Here is a 26,652-nt window from a genome sequence, read left to right as displayed (position 1 = left end):
GCATAGGGATGGGTTGTGGGTTTTTTTTTGTCTTTTTTTAAATCCATTTTGTCACTCTATGTCTTTGGAGTGTTTAGTCCATTTACATTCAAAGTAATTTTTTTTTTTTAAAGATTTTTATTTATTTGACAGGGAGAGACAGAGAGAGAGAGAGGGAACACAAGCAGGGGGAGTGGGAGAGGGAGAAGCAGGCTTCCCACGGAGCAGGGAGCCCGATGCTGGGCTCGATCCCAGACCCTGGGATCATGACCTGAGCCGAAGGCAGCCACTTAAAGGCTGAGCCACCCAGGCACCCCTCAAAGTAATTATTAATAGATATTATTTAGTGCAATTTTATTATTTATTTTGTGGTTGTTTTTGATGAGTTTCTCAGATCCTTTTTTGTCTTTCCCTCTTTCATGGCTTCCTGATTTAATTCTTTAGTAATATATTTTGATTTCTTTCTCTTTATTCTTTGCATATTTATTAATGGTTTTTGATATATGGTTACCATTAGGTTTGTATATAACATCTGGGCAAATAGCAGACTATATTAAGTTGATGGTCATTTAAGTTTGAATCCATTCTTTACTCCTCTTCTCCCTGTTTAGTTTTTATTTGTCTGGAAAACCCTTTATCTCTCCTTCTATCCTGATAGCCTTGCTGGAGAGAGTACTTTTGGCTGCAGTTTTTCCCATGCAGCACTTTGAATAGATCATGCCACTCTTTTCTGACTTGAAGAGTTTCTGCTGAAATATTTCCTGCTAGCCTTATGGGTTTTCCCTTGTAAGTTACTGTCTTCTTTTTTCTTGCTGCTTTAAAGTTTTTTTCTTTTTCAGTATATTTTGCCAATTTAATTTTAATATGTCTTGGTGTGGGTCCGCTTATTTTGATTTTGCTGGGAGTTCTCTATGCCTCCTCAATCTGGATATCTGTTTCTTTCCACAGATTAGGGAGGTTTTCTGCTATTATTTCTTCAAATGAATCTTATGCCTCCTTTTTCTTTTGGGACTCCTATAATATGAATGTCATTACATTTGTTGGAGTCACTGAGTTTTCTAAGTCCATTCTCGTTTTTCATAATTCTTTTTTCTCTTTTTTGTTCAGGTTGATTACTTTCGAGTACTGTCTTTTAGGTCAATAATTAATTCTTCTGCTTCTTCCATCCTGTTGTTCTTTCCATTGAGGTTGTTTCTTACTTCATTTGCTATATCTTTTATCTCTGCTATGTTATTCCTTATCGCTGTGTTAAAGGTCTCTTTCATGTCTTTCACTCTTTTCTCAAGTCCAGTGAGTATCCTTATGATCATTACTTTAAATTCTCCAGCAGGCATGTTATTTCTATCTGTTTTGCTTAGATCTCTTTCCATGGCCTTGTGCTGTTTTTTCATTTGGGATGAATTTCTCTGTCTTCTCACTTTTTTAAGCCTCTGTGCCTGTTTCTGTGTATTAGGAAAGTCAGCTATGTCTCCTCTTCTTGTGGGTAATGCCCTTATGAAAGTCCTGTAGTGCCCTGCCTTGTGGTGTCCGCTGTTCCCCAGGGCCTGGTGTTTCCGAGAGTGTCCCCAGTGTGTGCTGTGTGTGCTCTGCTGTTTTGTCCTGGCCACTTTATCTTTTAGGCCAGGTGTCTGTAGGGACTGTCTTTGCCTGTTGTGGGCAGTATTTAGTCCCTGGCATGTTTTTACTAGGTGTGCTCTGGTCTATTTATGAAATGAAACCTGTTGCCACCTCCATAAGAACCAAAGCTCCAGAAAACTCTCCGTGGGGAGATGTGGTCTGGGCAGGGGTTTGAGCTTGTCTTCTGGGGAGGAAGAAGCCCACCGCACTGGGATTGAGGCAAACGTTACTGGGAGGGGTGGTTCCACAGGAGTATGTGAGTGGGGCTTGGTGTAAGCAAGTTAGATAGCAAGTGTCAGCACTGCAGTGGTTCTTGCAGGTAGCCCTGTGCTTATATTGAGGAGCAGGGGAGGCAAATGGCCAGTTCCTTTGTTCTCAGGGGCATCTTCATGTTGCCTCTCTGGGACATGCTCTGAGAGAGCAAATAACCTCCCCACTGTGTGGCCCAGATACTTTTGAGATCACTGTTTCCACACTGATCTTCCTAGGCTTTTTGCCTGCCTTTTTTTCAAGAGCAGTCCCACTACCCTCTGAGCTCTCCCAGAGGCAAGCACGCTGACCTTTAAAACTCCAGGCTTTATGCTAAGTGAAATAAGTCAGTCAGAAAGACAAGTATCATATGATTTCACTCATTTGTGGAATTTAAGAAACCAAACAGATGAATATAGGGGAAAGGAAGGAAAAAATAAAATAAGATAAAAACAGAGAGGGAGGCAAACCATAAGAGACTCTGAACTATAGAGAACAAGCTGAGGGTTGCTGGAGGGGAAGTAGGTAGGGAGATGGGCTCAATGAATAATGGATATTAAGGAGGACATTTGTTGGGATAAGCACTGGGTGTTATATGTAAGTGATGAATCAGTAAATTTTGCTCCTGAAACCAATATGTTAACTAACTTGAATTTAAATAAAATAAAAATATTATAGAAAAAATTAATAAAAATTAAAAAATAAATAAAACGAACAAAAAACAAGAAAAGAAAAAAAACTTCAGGCTTTAAGCCCCATTGGTTGCAAGAACTCATGACATTTGGGCCCTCTTGCTTTCCAAGCCAGTTGCTATAGGGATTCGTATTCACCATGTGCTCTGCTTTGTCCTAATTTGTTTCTTGCCTTTCTCCATGCCTGTGACTCCTTCCCCACGGCAGTGGCCACCATGTGGTTCTCTCTCAAACCCTTTCTCTGCACTTCCTGCTTTCTTCAGTGTGGCTTCTTCTCTACCTTTATTTGTGATGTTTGTTCTGCCAGTCTTCAGGTCAATTTCTGGTGTATTTAGGATGATTTGATAGTTATCTAGTTGTATTCATGGGACGAGGGAAGCCTAGAGTCCTACTCCTACTCTGCTGCCTTCTTCCCCATCCTGTGTGTGTTTTTTAAATTTAATGATTTAGATACAACATTGTGTGTAATTAAAGGCCATAAATTTAGTAAATTTATTTGAACTCATTTGCACAGCACAGCTCTTAATGCTAGCAACACAAAGATGTACAGAACTGGACTTTGTCCTCATAGAGGTCACAGTCTAATATTGGAGAGAAAAATGTGCATTGTAAAATATGTGATATGACATCTTTTATACGAGAAGTGTAATAGACTCAACCCTATAGAAACATAGAAAAGTGATAAATTAAGCCTGGAGAAGTGAGGAGATGTTCCCACAGGTGGGCCCTGACCTGAATCTGACCCATGTCTCTTCGACATATTGTATTTTCATTTAAATAGCATATTTGAAGTTTTAATTTCCTTGCAGAGTCTTAACCTGATTTGCCATTAAATTGTTTCTCTACTTCCTAGTGTGTTTCTCCTAATTCTGTGTCCCTTGAAGGCACACCACAAAGAGATATTGAAATGAAGGAACAAACAAATGAGTTAGTGTATGTAACTAGGCTAACAGCTTCACAAGGAAATGCATGTTTGTTTTATTCAGTGCTGTATTTCTAGCACTTAGAGCATTACTTGGCCTATCTTTTTGACTGATTGGAAGGAAAAGAGGGAGAAGAAAGGAAGGAAATTTTTAAATGCATTCACTTCTGGAAGAGCAAAGAAAAGAAAACAGACCAAAAAAAAAATCTAACTCTGACAACAATTTTGGAAAAATTAAACATTTAGAGTAGTCAGAGATTTGATTATAGTCTGAAGAAAATTTGAATTTCAGTTTATCAACTCTTATCTGTTTCATTACTGTGCATAATCCAACATGGTATCATTTTCTGTCTTACAGCTTTCAATAGACTGGGCACCCACAATGGAATTTTTATGATAGACAGCAGCTTTTACAAACAAGAAGTCCCTCAAACATATTAAGTACATTTTTCTTTAGAACATCATCTCTGCTTTGTCTTCATAAGTTTCTTCTCTTCATTTCCTTAACACACCATTTAAATTTGCTGTCTTAAGATTGTCCAATAATGTACTTAAAAATTATTGGATATTATTCTCTTATAGATTCTTTAGAGGTCGTAGTTTTCTTACTGTAAAAACATTTGCATCTCAGAAATTAGTATCTTATCTGTTGTTTGCCCAAGACAATATAGAACTTCTTAATGGTATGGAATTAAAGTATCTGTAGGAATTCAAATAATCCGGATGTCAACATGTGTAATAGTGAAACTGCTTTATAATTTTATCTATTTAACAAATTCACTACATTTTTTTGTTTTTTACTGCCCTGTTTTTAATTTTCCACTCACCACATGTGCATCAAATTAAGATAGTTTATTTAGACGCTGTATTGCCAAGCAGTTATGGAAAGCTTCTTTGGCTTAGATTTTGAATTTTTTCCTCCTTTGTCTTTGGCCAACACTCAGCCCCTTTGGTGTCTCATCTGCTTACCACACGACAGCTATGGCACATTTCCATTCATCTGGGTCAGAAAATAAAGAGACCTTTATGTCAGCCTGAATATTACCTGCCATTGCTGTGGGTTTGGTAAAGCTAAAACCAGGAAACTTGTTTCTGTTTTTCCCAGGAATTGATGCAATTTATCCCATTTCTGTGAATTTGTACCTTCTTTTTGAAATATCCCTCATTGAATTCCAGAAGTTATTCAACTTTCAGAACATGTAAGCATTCACCTCAAAGGAGTAGCATATTGCTATATTCCCCCATTACTTTATCACTTTTCGTGTGTTAAATGCAGGGATTTATCTCTATCTCAATCATTGCAGGGATTTGTTTTGCTTTTTGATTGATGACTCTTGGTTCAGCTTTCCTTTGAGAGTCTAAACTGTTATAGGGCAGTTTTTACTTTTGGAAGCCCAAAGAATTAATTTTTCTCCTGACTTGGTAGCCAGTATGCCCATGAATTAGGAAAAGTGACTTTTTTTTTTTTTGACCAAAGTTATCACCGGTTCAAAAACAGCACTATTTATTTTTTCTGCTGGTTTGTTAATTTGTTTATTTTTATGCATCTTGTCTCATCCCAAAAAAGAATTTGAAGAAGCTCAAAATAGTAATAGTAACACAACACTATAAAAAAATGCAGCACCCAGGCCATGGGAAAGTAGGGGTGAAGGGATAAAGTTAGTTCATAAAAGATTATTAGCAGAAGGTTTTGCTCCCCAGTAGACAAAGTTAGGTTGTAGATTCAGCTCTAAACTTACTAGTGGCCAGAGCAAAGATGTGTACATGCTCAGTTAAAAGAGTCCCAGGATACCCAAGATGAAAACATAGAGCTTTTCCTTTCAAGAGTGTATAAAAGAAAATTGTTTCCTAGAGATCCTCATATAGAGGACAGTGGTTGATATAGACAGTATCCTTACAATAAATACTGTAGTAAATTTATTTTTTTATTTTTTAAAAGATTTATTTATTTATTTAACAGAGAGAGACACAGCGAGAGAGGGAACGCAAGCAGGGGGAGTGGGAGAGGGAGAAGCAGGCTTCCCGCTGAACAGGGAGCCCAATGCGGGGCTCGATCCCAGGACCCTGGGATCATGACCTGAGCCGAAGGCAGACGCTTAATGACTGAGCCACCCAGGCGCCCGTTTAGTAAATTTATAATAATTGGTCATATACTGTGTGCAAAGCACTGCACTAAGTGCTTTTTATGTATATTTTGTCATCCAATTCCTTAAAATAACTCTGTGAAGTATTATTTTCAGATTGGGAAGCTGAAGCTCTGACAGGTTAAGTGACTTATACAAGAACGCATGGTAAGTGAGGAGAGAGGATTTAAAAACAGGCAAATCTGACTTCATCGTTCTCTCTTAATCATTTTTCTGTATTGTATTCCTGTTACTTTTTTTTGTTGCACCTGACAATATAAGTCAAGCACCAAGAAATGTAATTCAGGAGAAGACATTCTAAGAGAGCTCTGGTCAAAGAAATGCAGTCTAAATATACAGTCAGTTCTCTGAAGGTCTTACTTGGGCCAGTGTAAATTTTAGATTACCTAGAGCTGCATTCTTAACCTTTGTTGTATCTCTTTGATGATCTAGGGGGCAACTACAGACATTTTCTGCAAAAAGTACAAATAAATACTATTTTAGGCAACTTAGTACCCTCCCCTCCCCCTCCCCTCAAAAAGAAAAAAAAAATCCTCAAAGAACTATCTGTATATCTACAGTTGGGTAGCAGAGATTCCAAGGCAATAAACTGATATTTCACTAGAGGTGGTATTTCTTTCTTTCTTTAAGATTTTATTTATTTTATTTGAGAGTGAGAGAGACACCACACGCGCATGAACGGAGTCCGGGGGAGAGTCAGAAGGAGAAGCAGACTCCCTGTAGAGCAGGGAGCCCTATGTAGGGCTCTATCCCAGGGTCCTGGGATCATGACCTGAGCTGAAGGCAGACACTTGAGTAACTGAGCCACCCTGGCGCCCTACTGGAGGAGATATTTCATTAGATTCCAAATCCTGGATCTCACAGTACTTTAGACAACTCCTGGTGAGGGAAGTGTATGAAAACTTTTGTTTATTTAAATGTACTAAAGCAGTATCTGCCTTACTAAAATATTTAACCTTTGATGGTCTTTTCAGTTATATGATGGGTCATTTTTGCAGTTGTATTCTGGTCCTCATTTCTCCTAGAGTAAATTTAAGTTTTGTGTTGACCACTAATTAACTGTAGGGGTGGGTGAAAGCCAAAGAATGAAATCAAACCTTTTAATTTTTTTTTTTTTTTTTTTTTGAGAGAGAAAGAAAGAGCACATGTGTGCAAGTCAGGGAAGGAGGGGCAGAGGGAGACAGAGAATCTTAAGCAGGCTCCGTGCCCAGTGCAGAGCCCAACACGGGGCTCAGTCTCACAACCCTGAGGTCATGACCTGAGCTGAAATTAAGAGATAGACACTTAACCAACTGAGCCACCCAGGCGCCCCTAACCTTTTAATATTTTAGGGAGACATGTAATGAGTGTTTCAGGGAAATTAGACTAACGGTATTGTAAATCGTATTTTTCAAAGTTGCTATATCAAGACATCAAGCCATATAACCCTGGAATACTCTGTTTACTTAGTAGTGTCTGGTCCAATTTTATACAATAATTATTCAACCAGAGGTCTACACACAATTATTCTTTAATTAAGGATATTAATTATATATTAACTAATAAGCAGGTTGACCTGGATTAGAATCCTAACTCTTTAAGTGACTGTGTGATCATGGCGAAATTACACAACTTTTCACACCTTATGCATGAAATGAGAATGATAAAGGTATCTACTTCAATGTTGAGTTTAAAATGAGATAAAAAGCCCTTAGCATAGTGGGCTGGTATAATATAAACAGAATATGTGTTTAGCTTTTATGAATATCAGTATATTTAATGGTAATATCCAGACAGGGAACATCTCTTTATTTGTCTCTTTATGTAGCCATAACGGCCAGAGAGCATTTGGAGAGTTTGCAGAATTTCAACCTCTGTTTTCAGCATGGGCTGTCCTTGTGTGTAACACTTCTTGACCATTTTCTTAAATGACTTATTTCTGAAGGCAAAATGCTACATGGGTGCTTTCCCCTGCTCTGTTGATCTTAGTAGTTCGTAGCCTATGTGCAAGGTTTTAAACTGTGTGGTGAGTTTTAAAACTTTTCCTGGATTCACCCTGTTTATTTCCCCATTTAACTCTGTGTCTGTCAGCTGCTGCTCATTCTACATGCTGTTCCTCCTCCTCTACATGTAGAAAATTTTATCCCACTAAAGATATTTTTTAAGAGTGTCTGACAGAGCTTACTGAGGAGGAAAATGCCTGGCTTATGAACAGATGTGTCGTAGGCCGTGGTGGGGGTGGATGGGAAAGTGAGGGTTGGGGCACTGAAGCAATTAAAATAAATGGGATCCTTGGGGCGCCTGGGTGGCTCAGTCGTTGGGCGTCTGCCTTCGGCTCAGGTCATGATCCCAGGGTCCTGGGATCGAGCCCCGCATCGGGCTCCCTGCTCCGCGGGAAGCCTGCTTCTCCCTCCTCCACTCCCCCTGCTTGTGTTCCCTCTCTCGCTGTGTCTCTCTCTCTGTCAAATAAATAAATAAAATCTTAAAAAAAAATAAAATAAAATAAATGGGATCCTTTACCCTTCTATCCTTTGAAAATGTTTTCTCATTGATTATCTTCATTGGAAGAGAAAAGTTGGAATTTATTTTGTTAAATAGTGCTCTATTTCTGTAACATACTTTACAATAATGAGACTTTCAAATCACTGCTTATTCATAAAGGATGCAAAATACAGGTAATATTCAGCTTTATTTTGCATTAGTTTTATAGATATGGAAATTTTACAGTATTCTTTGTTAAGCAAAAATATTTCTTGCACCATCAGTATCAATCCAAAATTGTTGTGACCTTACCTGTTTTCATGGGTTCGTGTAGACAAGACTATGAAACGTTAGTAGGCAGTAGTTAATTATTCTGCTTTTCTGAATATTGACATAAATTATTACTAATCTTTTGTGCTTTGTTTTGCTCTGTCAAATACAGATTATAATAATAGTTTCTTCATAATAGAGTTGTGAGGATTAAATGATAAACTGCTTACAACAGTGCTTACTTCATTTGAAGCATGTAAATGTGAGCTATCATGGTTATTAGTCCAAATCTTAGCTTTTATTCAGACTATTAGTTCAGTGTTCTAAATTATCAAACACTTTTTGGCATTCATAATTTCTGGAAATAATCCTCCAAGTACAAGAGTTCTGTTAAGATTGTTAGAGATATTTTAAAGGTTCACTATTTTTAGTGTAAACTTCTAAAGTAACTGACTTCACTACTTAACTCTACAACTTGATTAAGCATTGTTTAACTTTTCAGTCAGGAAAAAAACATCCATTCTCTTTCAAAAGAAGAATATTTATCTCATTTTCAAATTTGCACTGAATCACTCTTTGGCACATAAATCTGTTTTGCAGATGTGCAGTCTGCTGCTTTAAAACTTGGTTGGTGGAGTGAATACTTTGTATATCTATTGTATTTCAGAGGTATTTTTAAAAATAAAGAAAAATGGCTCCATATTTCAGTGGCTTGTTGGAAAGCCTGCCTCCACCTGCTGATGTCCAGGGAGAAGTTGGTCCAGAAATACTGTTGTCCCCTGGCAGTAGTTGGGTAAAGGGTGGGTGGGGGCAGATTTCTGTAGGATTTGTCATATCTACTTTATCCTGTGCTGACTACCACATCTATCTCTCCTCTTTCTCCCTATCTCTCCATTCTCCACCTCCACCCACTGTACTCTCTCTTGCTATTGTCAGACAAGAGGTAGTAATTATTTCTTAACATAAATTAAACAGTCATCTATAATTATAGTCACACTTCATTTTTCTTCTCATTTTAAGGCCAAATCTACATTTGATTTCTTTTCTTGATACTTGTTATAAAACGAGTGATTAATTACTGGACTAGCACTGAATGATTACCTTTATGCCCCAGGTGGGTTCAATGTGAATTTTCTGCTTCTGAATCAAGTACATAGAAATGCAGTTGGAAAGTTACAGAATTCTTCTGTCTATTCTCAATGCCCTCTCTGAGAGTTGGAATCCATCAATGACCTCTTCATGTTCATTTCAGGTTGGTCAGAAATATATACTATTAGAAGCTCTGGATCTTTACTAATTTAATTTCATTTTTTTGTGTCTTCAGTTCTCCATTTTTTTTTTTTTAAAGATTTATTTATTTATTTGAGAGAGCGAGAATGAGAGAGAGTACATGAGAGGGGGGAGGGTCAGAGGGAGAAGCAGGCTCCTCTCTGAGCAGGGAGCCCCATGCGGGACTCGATCCCGGGACTCCAGGATCATGACCTGAGCCGAAGGCAGTTGCTTAACCAACTGAGCCACCCAGGCGCCCCCTTCAGTTCTCCATTTATGTTAATGATATCATTCTCCATTGTTCGGGACATTTGTCAGTGACAGTGACTTCATACTTTCTTGGCTCTATACTTTGCAGCCACGGATCAAGCCCTGTTATTAGAGCACCAGTCCAGGCTGACTTTGGGGCACCACGCTTGCCCAGGAGGGGAGTTCAGGCCTGCCCTTCATGATCCTAAACCCCTTATTGGTGTTGACTCTGTTGTTTCCCAGTTTCCAGTATATTGGTGTACTCCCTAACTGGGTTTGCAGTCCTAGGCTTTCCATCCTCATCTCTAGACATGTGTGCAACCCTCCTCCCCTTCCCTACCTCACCCTCATACACACACTGTAACTATAATCAGACTGTGCACCATTCCTTTCAAGGCCTTTGCTCATGGTATTTCTTGAGCCATAAATTCCCTCTCTCAAATCTACCCCACAACCCCTTCTCATTTAGGAGCCAAATGAAATGTTGTATTGTCTCCTCAGCCTCTCTTCCTCAGTTCTATTCCTTTTTTTCCTGGCCAGGTTTTATTGATTCTTATCTGTATTTAAATAGCATATTATGCAGGAGCACTCTTCACCAGCTGTCTTTTCCTTATCACTCCCACTCCTAATTTCCATAGCATTCTGACTGCCCCCATCATTCTACTGAAATTTCTCTTGCAGACCTCATCTATGACCTTTACCTGTTAATTCTAATGAAGGCTTTTCACTCCTTGTTTTACTCAGTATCTCTTTGGAATTGACACTCTTGATCACACCTTCCTTTTGAACTTTCTCCTTCAGCTTTTCTTTTTCTTTTTTTTTTTTTTTAAGATTTTCTTTATTTATTTGACAGAGAGAGACACAGCGAGAGAGGGAACACAAGCAGGGGGAGTGGGAGAGGGAGAAGCAGGCTTCCCGTGGAGCAGGGAGCCCGATGTGGGGCCCGATCCCAGGACCCTGGGATCATGACCTGAGCTGATGGCAGACGCTTAATGACTGAGCCACCCAGGCGCCCCTCCTTCAGCTTTTCTAACACTATCCTCTCTGTCTCTCATACTTTCTTGTCTCCTATTTCACTTCTTTTCCTTTTTGCTGCCTATTCCTTCAGGATCTGTTCCATGGGAGTCTGCCTGCTCCCACAGTTGTATCTCTGTCTACATTCTAATGACACCTAATTGTGTTCCTTTCACACGTCCTGTACAAGATTCTCCACCTGGCTGTCACATAAGTATTTCAACTTTAACTTGCTCTTACCTCCTTTAATATTATTATTTTCTGTTTTATACCACCCTTCCATAACCCTGCCTCACTGAATGAATAGTGCTCCCCCCTAGCCCTCTTCAGAGTTTTCTTTACACCTTCCACACCCTTTGTCTTAGCCCAGGCCCAGATCATCTCTCACCTGAGCTACACAGTACAGACCTGTCCCTTCCAAGCAGTCTTGCCCACTGCCACACAAGTGGTTTTCTAAAACACAGATCTGGTTAAATAACTTCAGTCACTCCTCTGCTTAGTGGCTTCAGAGTCTCCTAAACCATAAAACCCCTAATCCCAGTATGTCTCATAGGATACCCTTTATAATCTTGTGATTGCCAGTGCCTGTGACAGTCTCATCTTCCACTTATGCCCACTGTGTACCTCATCCTTTTGTCAAAGCAAACTACTTATTGTTCCTAGAATAGCTGTGCTTCTGCAAGGCACCTTATCTTTGCATTTTCTCTATCAGTTATTAGGATCCCCCATCATCCACCCAAATTTCACTTGCAGAATCTCAACTCTTCCCAACATACACACCTCTGTGGAATTTTTTCCAGATCTTTCCAGTTGAGCTCCTCTTTCTTTTCTCTGGGTGGTGCTTCATGAGTTTTTCTCCTCCATTAAGTAATTTGGTTTATAAGATTAGGGAGTAAATTTTATCTAATAAGAAATATTGGTATATATTTTAAATTGAAAGTCTCTTTTAATTCCATTTGGTCAACTTTCTCATCTGAGTTTTCCTAGAGTGGTCTTCAGGCATATTTAATTACTGATGATCATTTTAGGAATTTAATGAGGACTTAGCTATACTGATTCTAGCTGAAACTAGAAGAGGGTGGGGAAATTAAATGATTTTTAATATATTTACAGAGTTGTGCAGCCATAACAACAACCTAACTTATAACATCTTCATTACCCTAAAAGGAAGTCATGTTCAGTCCTTCCCTTTTCCTACCCCCAGCCCTAGGCAACCACTAATCTGCTTTCAGATAAATGGGTTCATGTATGATATATATGACTTGTTGTATCTAGCTTCTTTCATTTAGCATAATGTGTTTTTAGGTTCATCCATATTATAGTATGTAGTGGGTTGAATGGGAGCGCCCCCCCCCCAAAAAAAGATGTCAAATTACTAGAACCTGTGAATGTTACCTTGCTTGGAAAAGGTATAGTCAGAGATGTAATTGTTAAGGATCTTAAGATGAGATCATTCTGGATTATCCAGGTGGGCCTTAAATCTAATGACAAGTATCCTTATGAGACAGAAAAATAGAAGACACACAGAGGGGAAGGTCATGTAAAGATCGAGGGAGAGATTGGAGTGGTGTGGTTATAAGTCACTGAAGAGGACTAATGCTGATAGGCCTGAGAAGCTGGAAGAGGCAAGGAAGAATTCTCCTCTAGAGCTTCCAGAAGGAGTGGACTACTGGCCGTCAAAACTGTGAAAGAATAAATTTTTGTTGTTTTAAGTCACCTAGTTTGTAATTTGTTTTTTGTTTTGTTTTTTTAAGATTTTATTTATTTATTTGATAGAGATACAGCGAGAGAGGGAACACAAGCAGGGGGGAGTGGGAGAGGGAGAAGCAGGCTTCCTGCCGAGCAGGGAGCCCGATGTGGGGCTCGATCCCAGGGCCCTGGGACCATAGCCTGAGCTGAAGGCAGACGCTTAACGACTGAGCCACCCAGGTGCCCCAGTTTGTAATTTGTTATGGCAGACTCAGGAATAGTCATATGTAGTATGTGTCAATACTTTGGTACTTTTTATTGCTAAATAGTTTTCCATTGTATTTCACATTTTGTTTATCCATTCATCAATTGATGGACATTGGGTTTCCAGTTTTTGGCTGTTATGAATATTGCTTCTATGAACATTCCTGTTAAAGTTGTTGCATGGGGGTATGTTTTCACTTCTCTTTTGTGGATGCCTAGGAGTGGAATTGCTGAGTCATGTGGTAAATCTATGTTTAATATTTTACAAAACTGCCAAATTGTTTTCTGGAAAGACTCCACCATTTTACATTCCTACCAGTAATGGACGAGGATTCCAGTTTCTTTAAATATTCTAGATCCTAGTCCCTTGTCAGGTATATGATTTATAAATACTTTTTCCAAATCTATGACTTCTCTTTAAACTTTATTCATAGTATCTTTTGAAGCACACACATTTTTAATGCCATCCAACTTACCTTTTTTTCCCTTTTATTGTGCTTTTGATGTAGTATCTAAGAAATCATTTTGTAATCTAATGTCATGTCTTAAGAGTTTTAAATTTATGTCTATGATCTATTTTGAGTTAATTTTTGTATGATGTGAAGTAAAGGTCCATATTCACCTTTTTGCATAAGGATATACAGTTGCCTCAGCAGCATTTTTTGAAATGACTTTTTCAAAACAGTTCTTTTTCCCTGAATTGTTTTGGCATCTTTGTTGAAAATCAATTGGCCATAAATGTAAGGGTGTAAGTGGTTATTTATTGTAGCATTTATCCCTTAGTCTAACTCTAGATTTCATAAGGCCTAACTTTAATAATGGTAAGTATAAAGCATTAGCACCAAGTATATTTCTTGTGAATGCAGTTGTATTCTTATTGCAATTGCTGTGTGTATATGTGAATTACATGTGTTTGTAAAGATTATTGTGGGTTTATATAGAAGCTAGAACAGTTTTCCTATTTCTGGAATTTCTATACTTTCATATTTGGCCATTTTTGAAAAGAAGGTCATTCTTGTTGACTTTGCCAAGAGAGCCGGCAAGTTTCAGGCTTTTACATCACTCAAGTTGCTTGTGTAGTCTTTCGAGAAACCAAGATCTCTTAAGTGATTTCCATGCAAAATTAATGCTTCCCTTGATTTCTGCCAAATGCTGTGATGCATTTATGTAGCTGATGCCAGAAAGTTTAGAACTTGTATCTGGAAAGAACTCAAAATTTTAAGACAGAAAGCATTTGTGCCTGGGGCAATGTAATGACCCCACCTGTGTCTTTTTCTTGTCTTCTGGTGTTTTCATTGTGTGTCTAGAAAGGCCCAGGCAGATCCTTCTTCTATTTTTAAATCTTTTTTATGAAGCACAGTTTTAATTTTACAAGACCAGATCTCACTCCAAGTTTCAAAATATGTGTTCTTCAGCGTAAAATGTTTAGACAGATACCTAATGGCCTAGCACTTTAGCATCCATTTTTTTTTTTTAGGCATAGATTCAGAGAATCAGAGCCATAAAACCATAGTGTAATTAGTCAGTATCAGATGCTATATAAATTATGTTTCACACATCTATATGCTAGGTTAGTTGCGTGTTTTCCCTTTCTGTTATTTTTGATAACTAGCTCAACCTGTTAATATACCACTGAAACAAATGGACCATACTTAATTGTTGGTTTTTTTTAGCTTTAATATTTTATTTATAGTCTAAGAGAAAGAGCAGAAAGGAACTAGTATTTATTGAGTGCCTACTGTGTTCCAAGTACTGTCCCAGACACATTTACATCCCTAATCTCATTTAATCCCCTTATTGTTTGTATTGTTATCCCAGTTTTTAGTGAGGAAGAACTTTAAACGAGCCAGATAATGATAATGATATTTTATACTGGTGTGGGACCTTTTATATCAAATTTTAAAGTAGTATCTGACTTTTGGAGATGTTCAGTTATAAAAAAAGAGAAATCATCATAGTTTATCTCCACTGTTGTTGAGCCAAGGGCAGGAAGAAAAGACACACGAGGTATTTCTCAACTATGGGAAGCAAAGTGAATAGAGATAAGAGACAAGTAAGCTATACAGAATACATTCAGTAGGAGTAAGGTTTTATAATTCTCAGATATAAATGGTGCTGGAACAATTGAGATTATCTATGTGTCGATATCTATCTATCTATCTATCTATCTACCTATCTATCTATCTATCTATCTATCTATCTATCTATCTATCCAAATGAACCTCAGCTTTGTACCAGATATAAAAACTAATTTAAATAGATCATAGACTCAGTTGTAAAACTACTTAGTTGTAAAACTTTAAAGTATAAAATTTCTAGAAGAAGGGGCGCCTGGGTGGCTCATTCGGTTAAGCATCGAACTCTTGGTTTCCACTCAGGTCATGATCCCAGGGTTCTGGGATCGAGCCCCACGTTGGGCTCTCTGCTCAGCCTGCTTTTCCCTCTCCCTCTGCCTGCTGCTCCCCCTGCTTGTGCTCTATCTCTCTCTAATAAATAAATAAAATCTTTTAAAAAAATAAGTAAAATTTCTAGAAGAAAACAGAATTTCTATGACCTTGGGTAGGCAAAGATTTCTTCAATATGGTATTACAAAATTTGATAAAAGGACTTTATCAAAATCTAAAACATCTGCTATTTGAAAGACTATTTAAAAAGGCAAGTTACAGACTTGGAAAATATTTGCTAAACACGTATCTGAACTAATTATGTACTATACAGTGGCTAACAACATAATAAAAAAAACAAAAAATATGTATATAAAGAATTTAGCAAAGCAACTGGTACATAATAATGAATAAATTATAGTATATTTCATCAAAAAAATCCCACATATCTGATAAAGAACTTGTATATAGAATATATAAAGAACTCTCAAAATACAATAATAAGGAAATAAACAACAAAAATTTGAAATGGGCAAAAAATTTGAAGAGACACATCACCAAAAAAGAGAAATGGATGGCAAAGATACATGGAAAGATCCCCAACATTATTAATCATATAGGAAATGTAAATTAAAATCAAAATACCAAAACCTACCTATTAGAATGACTTAAAAAAAAAAACCAACTGATCATATTTTTGTGGGGGTAGTTAGAACTCTCATATGCTGCTGGTGGGAATGCAAAATGAAATAGCCTCTTTGGAAAAGTTTAGCAGTTTCTTATACAGTTGAACATTTATTTCACATATGATCAGTAATCCCCTTTCTAGTTATTTAGCCGAGATATGAAAGCTTATTTTTACAAAAACAAAGAAACAATAAAAAAACTACACATGAATATTTATAGTGGATTTATTCATAATCACCTCAAACTGGAAACAGCCCAGTAACCTTTATTTGGTAAATGGGTAAACAAAATGTAGTATATCCATATGTGGAATGTTACTCATTAGCAAAAAGGAATGGACTAATGAGATATATATAAAACTCAGATACTTAAAGAAACCAGACTCAGAAGCTATATGCAGTATTATTCCCATTATATAATAGTGGAAAAGTCATAACTTTAGGGATACAAAACAGGTCAGTAGTTGCCAAGGGTTAAAGCTGGGAAGGGAAGGAGTGGTCTACAAAGAGGCAACACAAATGAAACTTTATGGAATGATATAACTATGCCTTTCTTAAAACTCACAACTGTACATTTAAACAGATGATTTCATTGTATGTTATACCCCAATAAATTTTTTCTTCCCTCCCTTCCTCCCCTCCTTCCTTCCTTCCTTCCTCTCTCCCTTCCTCCTTCCTCCCTCTCCTTCTCTCCCAACCACCTCTTTCTTTCGATTTATCTATCTGTCATCTATCTATCTTTCAGTAAGAGGAGTCTAGACATAGGTACTCCAGAGTTGGTTTATGGCTGTAGTGTCATCAAGGATCAGGGTACCTTCTAGTTTGTTGGTCTGATAAGATGCTACTTGAGCCCAGCATCACATCAAGATTGCTGGCAGAGGATGGAGTAAACAGGAAGGGTTGAAGAAGGGTCTGCAACCTTCTTTTTGAGAACTTCCCAAAATCCTATGATAGCCTTCCATTTATACTGCATTGGTCAAAGCTTTATTTCCACATTTCATCACATCTAGCTACAAGAGAGGCTAGGAAATACAGACTTTAACTGAGAAGAAAGGAGAATGGATCTTGGATTATGCTGCTACCAGTATCTGTCACACTGTTAATGGCATCTATCTGTCAGAGTATCTTATAACTCTGAGTCTCCTGGCTCCCCACTGGGTTGCTTTAAATTCTGGAATTCCAAGGTGCCTTTCTGTTGTTTCTGTATGTACTGTTTCTAAACTCTTACTTGAACTTACATTTTGCTAGCCAGTAGTTCCTAAAATGCAGTCCGTGCAATCTTATGTCAGGCATGGGTTTGACAGCTCTGAAAACTAGGGTTTGGTAATGTTAAGCAGTTGAGTAAGTTCTCAGAGTTTAGGGGGAAATAGGCAGAAGTTATTTAAAAAAATCCCCAAATCATTTGGAATAAATCATAAATACTTGACAGAAAATGCTGGCTATCTGAAGTCTATACATTTAAAAATCAATTGTATTTATTGTATGTTAGTTATACCTCAATTAAGTTGATTTCTAAAATGCTTAGATAGGCAGTGAATTTTTTTTTATTTTTTGACAAACATTTGTTGAAGACCAAGTAGGTGTTGTGTTCCTGTTATGTTTAAGAGATGGTGCATACAAAGATAAGGCCCACAAAGATAGAGAGAGAGAGAGCCCTTGCTCTCAAGTAGCTCTTTTTGTAGAAGGAGTAGATGTTAATATGTGTAATTACAACTTACGTGATTGGTGTTATAATGTGGGATTTAGAAGCTAATATGGGAACTTGGGTAGAGTAAATTCCCTAGTTTTGTTCTTTTTCAAAATTGTATAGGCAGTCCAAGTTGTTTGCATTTACATATAAGTTTTAGAATTACCTTACCCAATTTCTATCTCAAAAAAACTCTGCTGGATCTTTTATTGAAATTGTGTTGAATCAAAAGATTAATTAGGAGAGAATTGAAATCTTAATAGTACTGACTTTTCCAACCCATGAATACAGTGTATCTTTTTTATTTATTTATTATTATTTTTATTATGTTATGTTAATCACCATACATCATTAGTTTTTGATGTAGTGTTCCATGATTCATTGTTTGCGTATAACACCCAGTGCTCCATGCAGTACGTGCCCTCTTTAATACCCATCACCAGGCTAACCCATCCCCCCACAACCCTCCCCTCTAGAACCCTCAGTTTGTTTCTCAGAGTCCATAGTCTCTCATGGTTTGTCTCCCACTCCAATTCCCCCCCTTCATTTTTCCCTTCCTGCTATCTTCTTCTTCTTCTTTTTTTTTTTAACATATAATGTATTATTTGTTTCAGAGGTACAGATCTGTGATTCAACAGTCTTACACAATTCACAGTGCTCACCATAGCACATACCCTCCCCAGTGTCTATCACCCAGCCACCCCATCCCACCCACTACCACTCCAGCAACCCTCAGTTTGTTTCCTGAGATTAAGAATTCCTCATATCAGTGAGGTCATATGATACATGTCTTTCTCTGATTGACTTATTTTGCTCAGCATAATATAGTGTATCTTCTCATACATGTAGATCTTTTTTCATTTCTCTCAGAAATATTTTATGGTTTTCAGTGTACAGATACTATACATCTTTTGAGATTCCATGTTTATTCATATCATTATTAATGGTATTATTTTCTTTTTTTCCTTTTTTTTTTTTTAAAGATTTTATTTATTTATTTGAGAGAGAGAGAATGAGAGAGAGCACATGAGAGGGGGGAGGGTCAGAGGGAGAAGCAGACTCCCTGCCGAGCAGGGAGTCCGATGCGGGACTCGATCCAGGGACTCCAGGATCATGACCTGAGCCGAAGGCAGTCGCTTAACCAACTGAGCCACCCAGGCGCCCGGTATTATTTTCATAATTTCAACATTTAATTGTTGCTAGTCTATGGAAATAAAATTCATTATTGACTGTATCCTGTGACCTCACTAAATTGGTCATTTTTATTTGTTTATATTTGCTTTATGACCCAGAGTATGTTCAGTGTGCACCTGAAAAGAATGCACACTCAGTTGTGGTTGGGTGAAGTGTTATATAAATGTCAATTAGCTCAACTTGTTTGGTATTGTTTTTGAGGACTTCTGTATCCTTACTGATTTTTTGGGGGGGGTAGGGATGGGTCTACTTGTTCTATCAGTCACTGAGTGAGGAATGTTGAAGTATACAAATATAAATATAGATTTGCTATATTTAATTTTATTTCTCTTAAGTTTGCTTTCATATTTTGAAGCTCTGTTATTATTAGCATATGCATTTAGGATTGTTATGTCTTCTTGATCAATTGACTTTTTAGCATTATGAAAGTTTGCTCTTTGTCTCTAGTTTTATTCCTTGTTCTGAAGTCCACTTTGTTGGACATTAATATGGTTGGTTACTCCAGCTTTCTTTTGATTATGGTCACCTGGCACATTCCCCCCCCCCATCTTTTTACTGTTAATCTATCTAAGTCTTTATATTTAAACGTTTGTGTATATTTTTTAAAAAAGATTTTATTTATTTTATTTTTATTTTCTAAATTTATTTATTATTTTTTGTTTTGTTTTGTTGTTGTTTTTTCTTTTAGTATGTTATGTTAATCACCATACATTATACCCACACAATGAATCATGGAACACTACATCAAAAACTAATGATGTAATGTATGGTAAACTTATTTATTTGAGAGAGAGAGAGAGAAAGCATGCATTTATGTGAGCTGGGGAGAGGAGTAGAGGAGGAGGGAGAGGGCCAAGCAAACTCCGCACTGAGCATGGAGCCCGTCATGGGCTTGATCCCAGGACCCTGATATCATGACCTGAGTGGAAACCGAGAGTTGGATGCTTAACTGACTGAGCCACCTAGATGCCCCCATTTTTTGTGTCTTTTTAAAAGACAGAATCTGCTGGGTCTTGCTTTTACCTAATCCCATCAGACAATCTTTGCCTTTTTTTTTTTTTTAAGATTTTATTTATTTATTTGACAGAGAGAGACACAGCCAGAGAGGGAACATAAGCAGAGGAAGTGGGAGAGGGAGAAGCAGGCCTCCCGCGGTGCGGGGAGCCTGATGCGGGGCTCCATCCCAGGACCCTGGGATCATGACCTGAGCCGAAGGCAGACGCTTAATGACTGAGCCACCCAGGCACCCCGACAATCTTTGCCTTTTAATTAAAAGTTTTTAGGTCATTTCTAATTAATGTAATTTTTTATGAGATTGGATTTAAACCCACCATGTTGCTGTTTGTTTTATGTTTATCCCTTAGTTCTTCTTTATTATCCCTTCCTGTTTTTATTTCATTTCCATTTTATCTCTGTTATTACATATTTATTATAAAAATATGTTAGCGGGGCACCTGGGTGGCTCAGTCATTAAGCGTCTGCCTTCAGCTCGGGTTATGGTCCCAGGGTCCTGGGATCGAGCCCCGCATCGGGCTCCCCGCTCGGCGGGAAGCCTGCTCTCCCTCTCCCACTCCCGCTGCTTGTATTCCTGCTCTCGCTATCTCTCTCTCTGTCAAATAAATAAATAAAAATCTTTAAAAAAAAAATATGTTAGCAATTGCTCTAGGGTTTGTAACATATATCTTTAATGTATCAAAATCTCTCTTCAAATAATACTATACCATTTCAAGTATGGTATAAAACTATACTTCCATGTCTTCCTCCCAACCTTTGTGCTATTGTTGACATACATTTTACTTGAACGTATGCTATAAATCTTAACAATACATTGTTTTACTTCAGCCATTTATCTTTTAAAGAGATTTAAACATTTTTTAAAATGTCTTTTAACTTTATCTTCATTTTTACCATTTGTGGCACTCTTCATTTCTTTGTGTAGATTCAGATTTCCATTTGTATCATATTTGTCCTTCTTAAAGAATTTCCTTTAACATTGCTTTCAGTACATGTCTGAAGGAAATGAATTATCTCAGCTTTCATTCATCTGAAAAAATCTTTACCGTATTTTTGAAATATATTTTTGCCGCCTATAGAATATTAGATTGACATTTTTTTTTCTTTTAGAACTTTAGAGATGTCGTTCCATAGTGCTTTGGCTTGGTTAGTTTCTGCCAAGAATTTAATTTGTTGAACTCATCTTTGGTTTTCTGGTCCCCCACCCCACTCCCCGCCCCGGGTCCTAAGGATCTTATTTTAGCTTTCCTTAGTGGCAGTGCTCCTTTGCCTGGGACTGTGAGCAGGAGGGTACTCCGTGTCTCCCCCAGCCCTAGACTGCTGTTTCTTGTTACTTGTTGAAAACTCAGGAGCAGACAATTTTGTTTCTGCTTCTCCCCTAGAGGCATGAGATCTTTGCCTTGGCCGTAGAGTGGGACATCATTCTCTAGTGACTTATTTTTTTCAGTGTGTTTTCTGGTGTGTATTATATAACAGTACATTAACACATGTAAGTAATTTAGAAATTAATGTGTGTGTATAGGAGGTTTATATTCAACAGTTTTACTGATCAGAGTGTATAGTCAGAATTGTTTAGAGGCCACTGTTGTAGAGGGTCAGAACTTAAAACTGATAGATTTGAAGTAGAATTTGCTACTTGCTGTTTGATTTGAAGACAACATGATTCATATGGTTCACTTTATTGCAGTGAGTAACTTCATTTATAAATGGAGAATGTTTTACAGGACACATTTTATTTTAAAATAATTTTTAGATTTATATGCTTAAGAGGTAAAGCAGTTTTTATGAGCTCTTCTGAGTTTTAAACTCCTCTCTTTTTTGTAAATGAAAATTTCTTTATTGTTTTTAGGACTGTGAGGACGTGGGAAGTTGAAAATCCAAGGAAGCAAAGAAGTGTGTTTAAACCACGGACAATGCAGGGCAAAAAAGTAATTCCCACCACGTGCACATATAGTAGAGATGGAAACCTCATAGCAGCTGCCTGCCAGAATGGAAGCATACAGATCTGGGACCGAAATTTGACTGTAAGTCTAAGACATTTAAGTCCGCTTTTCTTAGAAGAAAACCACCTTATAAAGACAAACATCATGTTAAAATATTATGAAGGTCAGTTTCCTGAGTTTAGCCCTAACTTAAACTTCAGTGTTAGTTGATAAAACATTGGGACATTTGCAGTAAACAGCATTTCAGCAACATTCCAGCTCAGTATTTTCCAATGCGTATTAGATTTTTTTTTTTTTAAATAAAGTAGATCTTTTGGTATAAAATTTAAAAAGCATAGGGCAGTTTTATTATTTGGTGTCTCAGTGTACTTGATTTTGAAAGCAAAGGATTTGATAGATAGTAGTGTAAAACAAGACTAAGCAGAGTACTAGAAAATATCCTTTAAAAGATTTAAGAAAACCATGAAATGTCTAGGATGGTCCATTGGTTGTTTTCCAGTTATTTTTGTAGTAATTTAAATAATATTTTGTTTTAACATTCCATGATGTTCCATTTGAGTAGGTTTCAGATTTTATTTTACAGTTTTAGGTCATTATTAGAATAAATAAATTTTTGAATTGGAAGGAATCACAGAATTCTATGTAAATAATTATGCAAAATAATAAATATGAAAGTCTTTGGCTAATTCTGAGAATTACCAATAAGCTTTAGAAAGGGTTTTGTTCTATGTAGAGATGGTATAACAAGACTTTTTGATAAGTGGAATGATTCTATATTACCAATGTTAAAATGAAAATCTGCACTGTTATAATACTATTTGGTTATCTTTATTTTAATAAAAGATTCTGATAAATGATTAATTTAGTAATTTGTTAGAATTTATTAAGTACCTCTACTAGATGGCAGGCACTATTGTAGGCACTGGGAATACTGCAGATTATAAAAAAGTCCTGCCATTTGGAGTTTATATTCTAGTTCTTTTTAAAAATTATAAAAATAATATTCTTTCAAATAAAATTGCCCATCAGGCATTTACATTTTGAAAGGGACCCTAGGAGACATAGTTGTCTTTTTAGGCAGATGGGTTAAAATCATTTGTCTTGGAATAAGGGAAAAAATAATGATAGGGAAAAAAAGAATCCATGTTGATAATGCTGGAAATATCTTTGGCATTTTCTGTTTGTCAGATCTTTTTATTTCTGTTTTCATTTCCATTGTAAACCCCATAAAGCTTCATAACAGCACAGAGATTTTAAAAATCCTTTGAATTGTAAACTGAGTTTTAACCAAGCAATAAATTTTTTAGTAACTGGCTTTCATCGTCTCTGGGTGCTGTTGGATTAAGCATAAAGACTCTGAGTCATGAAGTTTCCTTGTGTAGCTTTGATAGTGATGTGTTTCGTATAGTGCATATGTGGGTGCCTTTTTCTTAGAACCTACATATTCTTATAAAGTTGAGTATAGTTTTTAAAGATTGGCTTTGCATATCTCCTAAAATAATGACTATCTTCTATTTCCATTTTTGTAAAAAAATAAAGCTGTTTAAATGTCAATTTACCCCTCCCCTCCAAAAAATCTTTTAAGCTCTTTTGCCTAATTATAGTCTTTGGTTCTGTTTTGTTAGAATTTAATAGTACATGAAGTTATAGCTTATTATACCACATCCTGTTTGTTATATTTATTCATATTTTTACATTTGCATGTAAATATAGTCAGCTAAAGACAAATCAGATTGAGAAGAAAAAGCTTGCAGGAAATACAGCTTGATTTAAGAACAGAATTTTACAAAATTTCTTAATTACTGCTTCAGCAATAATAAATTATCTGCAGGGATACACTAAAGCTGAGATAAAAAAGCCTAATAGCAGTAGTTTTTCCATGCAGTAGCGAGAGAATTACATGGTAAGTAGTAATTAACACGTGTGTGTTTTGTGACAATTAAGTAAAACTATCATAAGTGCCCTACTTAAGCATAGAATTCTCATTAGAGAATTTAGCAAATTAAATGAAATATTTCTTTTTTAGAAGTAAGGTGTCTATTAGTGATAAATTCCTGTGTTCTTAAGACCTACCTCTACTCTAGAATTATGTTGGCCAGTATGGTAGCCAGTAGCCACATTTGACTGTTAAAATTTACGATGAAAATTTCAGTTCCTTAGTCACATGGCACTTTTCAAGTACCAAATAGCCACATGTGTCTGGTTCTGTGCTCCTTACCGAACAGCACAGGTAAAGAACATTCCCGTTATTGCAGTGAGTTCTGTTGGAAAGTGCTGCTCAAGAGGAGTGTTTGTTTGCCCAGCGTCCCTTTCAGTCATGTGATGATGGCCTGTCAATTTGAGAGAAGAGCTTTTCAGAGGAGCTTCTACAGGTCTGCATTGCCTCCTTGGTCCCTCAGCCCCCATTCACCAGCATATAGCTGAGCAGTGGCAAGAAAGCTAGTGTGTGGTTGGAGTAGGTGAGGGAGGTGCAAAATGGTGGGAGGTGACATTGGAGAGGTAACAGCGTGCACCCTGACTCGGGTTCGATGTATGCAGAAGTCCTCTCAGCCTGCAACATGCTTCTCTTACATGTTCATATGGCTTTCCCCCCTCACATCTTTTAGTCGTTTGCTCACATTTTCTCTTCTCAGCAAGGTCTCCCTGACTTCACCCTACATTTAAAATTGCAGCCTTCTCCCCACCAGTGGCATTCTCTATCCTTCTTATTTTCTTCCATCATGCTGATCAGTATCTGACATACTCTACTATATATTTTACATACTGATTTATTGGCTATTTACCTCCAGTAGGATATTGGCTCCACAGGGAAAGGATTATTGTCTATTTTGTTCCCTGCTCTATTCACAGAGCAAAGAACAATACCTGTTGTACTGCAGATCTTCAATAATGATTTGTTGAATGAATGAATGAATGTATTCTGGAAAGGTAACAAAATAAGGTTGTCAGTTTATTTCTGGGAAGACATTTAAAAATAGCAACATAAAAAAACTCTTCTATTTATATGAAACCACAATGAAATAGAGATAGAGAAGGGATAGGGGAGAAATAGACTGAGGTAATTTTTGGTATATCCTTTTTTTTTTTAGATTTTATTTATTTATTTGACAGAGAGAGACACAGCGAGAGAGGGAACACAAGCAGGGGGAGTGGGAGAGGGAGAAGCAGGCTCCCCACCGAGCAGGGAGCCCGACACAGGGCTCGATCCCAGGACCTGGGATCATGACCTGAGCCGAAGGCAGACGCTTAATGACTGAGCCACCCAGGCACCCCTATTTTTGGTATATCCTTAATGATGTATAAATATACAATCTGTATTAACACAGGTAGATTTTTAAAAGCTATTTTCATGGCTCTCAAGTCTAATTTCTGACTTTTAAAATATTCCAATGTTATATGGTCTCATGAATATCTTTTTTTTTTTTTTAAAGATTTTATTTATTTATTTGACAGAGAGAGACAGCGAGAGAGGAAATGCAAGCAGGGGGAGTGGGAGAGGGAGAAGCAGGCTTCCTGCTGAGCAGGGAGCCCGATGCGGGGCTCGATCCCATGACCCTGGGAGCCAAAGACAGATGCTTAACAACTGAGCCACCTAGGTGCCCCTGAATATCTAATGACTTCTCTTTGTATAAAAACACATAGCAAATTCTTTGGACATTTTTTTTTTTTTTCAAAGCAGTGTTGCTGTTCTTTAATATCTATTAAGATTCTACAATATGCTAGACCCTTTACTAAAAGAACATGCTGTATTTACTTGTATTGCAATCACTATTTATAAACTAAGATTTTGGCAGGAATCTGTCTCATATTTATTTATTTATTTTTGCCTTCCATAGACACAGGTGATGGGAAGGAATACTATTTGAAGTTGTTTTATTTGGCAGTAGCGTACTGTCAGCAGCAGCTTGACCTGCTCTCCACCTGACTGCCTCTTACTTCTCCTTTTGCCTGCATTCCCTGCCCAGATTCTGGGGCTGTGCCTTTTAGGAAAATGACCACATACTACAACCACCTATCAGGAAAACTTCAAGCCTAAGAGATATTGCAGAGACATTTCTCCAGCTCAGTGGCTGATCAGTGCCCATACTATCAGCCATCCTAGAGAATGGTTGGTATGGATCAGAGAAGGGTTCAGGCAAGAACTAGTAATGACGTTGGGAGATAAGTTTCTGGGCAAATGAAGCCCCCCAGTGTGTAAGAGAACAGGTGTAAAGGAGAGAGACTATGGGAAATAAAGTCACCAGTAGTAGCTTAGATCCAGTGCACTACAGATCTTTAAATGTCTCCAGTCACTGTCAGATAACCCATGTTAAGCTTAGGTTGATTTATGTCCTTTTTCACCTTTCCCTTTATTTGTGTGTATAAACATATATTAAAAGGTTTTGTTTTTATATAGGGAGAGAATTTGCAGTTTGCTTTTTGTACTTGTAAGTGAATAGGTAGAGCTCTAATTTCTTTATTTAAATGGGATCATAATTTTACAGACGTGAAAGATACACTTCCCAAAAAATTTATTTTTATTGAAACTTCTTTGCTCTCATTATTCTCTCTCTACCCCATAATGCTTGTAAATTACCTGGTATGTATTCTTCTGTACTTTTCTCCATATCTCTGTATCTCTAGCTAGCTAGCTAGCTAGGAACATTTCACCTGATACTTTGGAACACCTACCACCTCACTAAGAATGAGACAAAAGAATTTTAAACCCATTAAGTAGTTTGTAAAAAAGAGAACCATCTGTAAGATAATGTATAATCAGATGCTACCTTGTATAGTGCCCAGAATATGGAACAGTTAGGGAAGGCTTAGAGGGTCAAGGTAGGTAGTCAGAGTCAAGACCTCTGAGAGGTATGGAATTTAGATAACCAATGGGATCAGTTGGGATTACAGAGTAATAATGCTGTTATTTGACTAACCAACCTAACA

General features: G+C 37.2%; 1 protein-coding gene across 3 annotated transcripts in view; it reads left to right on the top strand.

The window, feature by feature from the left end:
- Positions 1-26,652, top strand: part of WDR70 (WD repeat domain 70) — a 305,870-nt gene that overhangs the window by 164,864 nt on the left and 114,354 nt on the right. For all 3 annotated transcript variants that reach the window (XM_044916946.1, XM_044916945.1, XM_021696297.2), the window contains one exon: positions 21,633-21,807. In XM_044916946.1, coding sequence (XP_044772881.1) covers positions 21,633-21,807 — 175 coding nt within the window. The remainder of the gene's footprint in view (positions 1-21,632; positions 21,808-26,652) is intronic.

This window comes from Neomonachus schauinslandi, chromosome 7, assembly GCF_002201575.2.
Source record: "Neomonachus schauinslandi chromosome 7, ASM220157v2, whole genome shotgun sequence".
In the NCBI taxonomy this organism is placed as follows: Eukaryota; Metazoa; Chordata; class Mammalia; order Carnivora; family Phocidae; genus Neomonachus; species Neomonachus schauinslandi.
The sequence above is the reverse complement of the archived record's forward strand: the minus strand, read 5'-3'. Positions and strand labels throughout refer to the sequence as shown.